Source organism: Danio rerio, chromosome 3 (genome assembly GCF_052040795.2).
Source record: "Danio rerio strain M-AB ecotype USA chromosome 3, GRCz13ab, whole genome shotgun sequence".
NCBI lineage: Eukaryota > Metazoa > Chordata > Actinopteri > Cypriniformes > Danionidae > Danio > Danio rerio.
This window is the reverse complement of record NC_141023.1, coordinates 8,650,001-8,655,000: the sequence shown is the minus strand read 5'-3', so window position 1 is coordinate 8,655,000 and position 5,000 is coordinate 8,650,001. Positions and strand designations below refer to the sequence as shown.

Here is a 5,000-nt window from a genome sequence, read left to right as displayed (position 1 = left end):
TGGATGGATGGATAGACAGTCGGATAGATGGATGGATGGATGGATAGACAGTCGGATAGATAGATGGACAATCAGTCGGATAGATGGATGGATAGACAGTCGGATAGATAGATGGATAGACAGATAAATAGATGCATAGAGAGTCAAATAGATGGATGGATAAATAGACAGAAGGATAGATGGATGGGTGGATGGATAGACAGTCAGATGGATGGATGGTCAGATGGTGCATGAATGGAAATACAGTATTTACAGTATATAATATCCTCCATGATGGCTGCAGCTCAGGCAGTGAGAGTGTTTCTGCAGCTGTGTGTGTGTTCTCTTCAGTCTTAGTGAGTCTGTGTGTGTGTTAGTAAACATGTGTTTGAGTAGATTTGAATGTGTTAGTGATTTGCTCTGTATGTGTGTGTGTGTGTGTGAGTGAGTGAGTGAGTGAGACTCCAGCCTCTGGTGTGTGTGTGTGTGTGTGTGTGTGTGTGTGTGTGTGTGTGTGTGTGTGTGTGTGTGTGTGTGTGTGTGTGTGTGTGTGTGTTTTCTTGTAATGTGATACAGGGTGTTGTCTACAGTCTTCCTTCCCGGAGGAAATGTTTCCTCAAACGCAGCTCTCGGTGACGGACACCGCTCGCCTCTCTGACGGACAGCACTGAGGTTTATCATTCAGCTCCAAGATTACAACACACTGAAAGTTCATCCTGGTTCATGCAGTGCAGTTCAACACGCGCACTTTACACACACACACTCCTGAAACACAGGCTAGAGACTCTTCTGCTTTATGTCATGTGATCTTTTTATTGATGTTTTATTATTGTTTGATCAGGGTGGCTCAGTGGTTAGCTCTGTGTCTCACAGCAAGAAGGTTGCTGGTTCGAGTCCCAGCTGGGTCAGTTGGTATTTCTGTGAGGAGTTTGCATGTTTTCCCCGTGTTGGTGTGGGTTTCCCCCACAGTCCAAAGACAGGCAGTATAGGTGAATTGGATGAACTAAATTGGTCGTAGTGTGTGTGTGTGTGTGTGTGTGTGTGTGTGTGTGTGAGAGAGAGAGAGAGAGAGAGAGAGTTTCCCAGTACTATGTTGTGGCTGGAAGGGCATCTGCTGCATAGAAACATATGATGGAATAGTTGGCAGTTCATTCCACCGTGGCAACCCCTAATAAATAAGGGACTATGCTAAATGAAAATGATCTAATACAGTTAATATCACACAGTGCATTTCTGATGAGCTGACAGGCCTGTTATGAATCTGGCGGAGTATAAATATTTGAGCTGCTCTGTCAGGTATTGAGTATCATGTGGAAACAACAGTTCAGGCATTGGGTTTCTGACCGCGGCTCATTCACTCCTGCTCTCAGACTTAGTTTCTGACCGCTTTATTTCAAGATGATAAACGGCTGAAAGAGAAAAGATATTCGTTCAGTGACAACTTGAGACGTGCTCCCTATATTGTTTACCATTATACTTTGAATATTCGGTCTGAAATCACATTTCAAAATAACATTAGCACTATTCATTTATATGACTGTGATCAATGTTGTACTCTGATAGTCATTGGATACTAATTTGATTTCCCTTCGCAAAGATTAGTTTTCTAAAATTAAATTATTAGGGTGAACGTCTGAATGTGTGAATATAAAACCAACTTTACCTCAATAGAGAAAAGTAATAGAAACAAATTAAATATTATTAGTAGTTTATATTTAATTGTTAAAAAAGACTGAAATAAAAACAAAACTAGGCTATATTTTATTTATTTATAGACTATATTTATTTATATTCAATTTAACTATTTATATTTATAAACTATATTTAATATAAAATTTTTAATTTTAAAAACTTCTATCTTAAATAGAAATATTTATTGTGAAATATACAATATCATAAAAAATTACAGATTTTTTAAACTGTGCAGAGTTGTAGCTGCTTTACTGGGCCTATTACGCTATACTATATTTCAATACTGCTCATTTTAGTGGTACTTGGAGAGACAGTTTTTTTCTGAGGAGGTACTTGATGAAAAAAGTTTGAGAACCACTGATGATTTGTTCCTGTGTAGAATATACTTGTTATTCCAGATAGGCGTATTGTGTTGTGTAAAATTGTGTGTGTGCGCTAGTTTCCAAGACAGCAAGACTTGTTGGAATGCTGAAAGCTTCACTGGGAGTTTAGGCAAGTCAAAGTCACATCTGAGAAGAAATCGGATGCCACCCAGTATGTTAAACAAGGCACAAGGAACAGTGTACCAAAAACTCTCAGTAATACTCAAAAACCTTTGAAGCCATTTAAGTTTTAATAAATAATACGCATGGCGAGCGACCAGCTGACACGTGACGTCACCACGCCAACTTCCGCGTTCATGTGTCAGACTCGGTGGCGGACGGAAGAGAGCAGAAATCATGGCTCTTGCATTCAGTGATGAGGAGTTTCAGCAGGCGTGGACGGAGCTGGACGAGCCGCAGCTGGACGGAGGATGGGAGTTTTTCACCGAGACCATGAACGTCAAGATCTACCGACTCTACAACAAGGTGAAGAAAAGCAGCAGCAGTGACATCACGCGACCGACCATAACACATTGCAGTTCAACACCACAGTTATGGATAACAGTGCAATATTGTTGACTTTATTAAGTCCTGCAAAATATCGCGGCATAATTTTTATTAAATGTATGTCATGTAGTATTTATCGTAATATGTATGTATAATGTAACATACATAGTAAATAATTATTATCTCAAACTGACCGCAAAAACACCAGTCCCGCGTAAATGCTGTTTCATAAGTCAAGGGTTCCCAAACTTTTCAGCACGTGACCCCTAAAATAACAATACCAGTGACTCGCGACCCCAATATCCCCTGAGGTGGTTATAAATACAGAAAACTTGCATGCAATGACGCGCACACACACCAATAGACCAAAGTCTATTCTTTGTTTTTTGTTTTTTTATGTATTTCAGTGCTGTAAATGGGCCAGAAAGTTTAACCTGGTGTTATAAAATCAATCTGCTGCATCTGACGCTATTGCTGTGTCTTTAATATAATGTATTTACCCCAGGGGTCGCAATCCAATAGAACAAGTAAATAAGCTACTATAGTAACTATAAACGACTGTTTTTTTCTCTTCAGTTGGTTATGGATAAAATATGGTAATTCTTATGGCCTAATAATAATAAGTAGATTTTTGGAAATCACCAGGCGACCCCCCCTTCATTGTTCCGCGACCCCTCAAGGGGTCCCGACCCCCACTTTAAGAACCACTGTCATAAGTAACTTCGAGGAGACAACAGGGCTAGCTTAGTGCATTTTAATTGGCTATATGTGTAGTCATGAACTACACAATAAAACTTTTACAATAAATTTTTCACAAGCATATGTGTCTTTCAGATTTTTTATTCATTTTGTTAGCTCAAGCTGGATTTATATTTTTATATTGTATTAGGGATGCCACAAATACGTTTAATATTGGACCGTAAGTGATTAATGATGTGTTGTATTTTGCTTGTTGAGTTTTTTTCTTTTCTTTTTTCATTTTTAACGAACATATCATATACCGCACCGTACCCAAACCATTACTTTAAACTGAAAACCAAACTGAAACGTAATGTATAAATTCTGTATTGTTGCATCACTTTTAATAATGTATAATGTGCATAAAACTATAAAATCACAATCATATAATCATATAAAATACCTGTTTAAACATAGACAGTACACATGTATATGTACATAAAAACAAAATTTTCTTCGATATGATTAATTGCGAATAATCGTTTGACAGCACTAACATATTTATTAATCAGATATATTTATTAAAATAATATTTTAGTCACCAAACATATTTAGAAATTGAAAGATAATATTTTGGTTTGACAAGCCGCGTATAGAAACTAGGGATGGGAAGATTAACCGATATGTATCGTTACGCGGTTATGCGCGTTCACGATGCGAGTGCATCGGTTGAGCAGCAGAGGATGAATGAAATTTTGGAGGCAAATTTTTTATTTATTAACAAGTGTTGTCAACCTGTTTTTGGCGCATAATTTAATCGACCTACATAAAGTAAGCCTTAGCAACGGATTTGCGGATGTGCACACACTACAACTCAGTGTATCAGGTGTGCGGATAAAGCTAGTGGAGCGCCCTCAGAAAGCGCGAGAAGCAAAACAAACATTTTATTCCCCACTGAGTTTTAAATCTAAAGTATGGCAAGCAACATTATGGATTTAAGGATGGACGACATGACAGGACAGATGCAATTTGCAAAATGTGCCGCGCATCTGTAAAATACGCGGGCAGTACGACTAATCTGATATCTCACTTGAAGCGGCGCCACGGTGTTGTTGTGAAAGCATCTTCCAGTGTTCCTGCATCGCCGGCTTTCGCACTGCTTCAACCAGCTCCAAAAGTGGTGAGAAAAGCATTGAAAGTTTTTTTTTTCCATGCGCAACAGTTCTGCTCGCTCTACGCCAATAACGAATGCTATTGCATTGTTCATCTGCAAAGATATTCAGCCTAGTGTCACGGAGAACGAAGGTTTTAAACACCTCCTCCTGTTAATTTTTATTTAATTATAATAATAATATTAATAATAATAATGATAAAAATAATTGGGTGTCACGGTGGCACAGTGGGTAGTTTGACCACCTCACAGCAAGAAGATTGCTGGTTTGTTATATTTTTATTAGCCTGTTGTTTACAGTGACAGTGATGTTTCAAAGCAGCATAACACTGCTAGTTCACCACCTTAAGTTTTGAATATTCAGTGGCAAAATATATCTTTGTAAAACTTGTTTTCATAGTTGAAAAGTTAAATCACAATTCTTGTTGTGCAATGCTAATTTTATTTATGTTGAAAGAGTGCAAATATATACATATTTTTTTAATATATATTGCACTTATACATTCTGTTTATCTTGAAAATACTTAAATAATATGTGCTATATGTTCTAAAATGGCCCTCTACTGTAAACTGACACTCTGGCTCTGAGAGAAGAGCCAGTTTGTAAAAAA

At 37.7% G+C, this 5,000-nt stretch overlaps 1 protein-coding gene across 1 annotated transcript in view; it reads left to right on the top strand.

The window, feature by feature from the left end:
• The first annotated feature begins 2,369 nt into the window (after nucleotides 1–2,369).
• Nucleotides 2,370–5,000, top strand: part of pctp (phosphatidylcholine transfer protein) — a 26,353-nt gene continuing 23,722 nt past the window's right edge. The window contains 1 exon segment of the mRNA NM_001130786.1: nucleotides 2,370–2,519. Within this exon segment, the coding sequence (NP_001124258.1) occupies nucleotides 2,391–2,519 (129 nt within the window). The 5' untranslated portion in view covers nucleotides 2,370–2,390.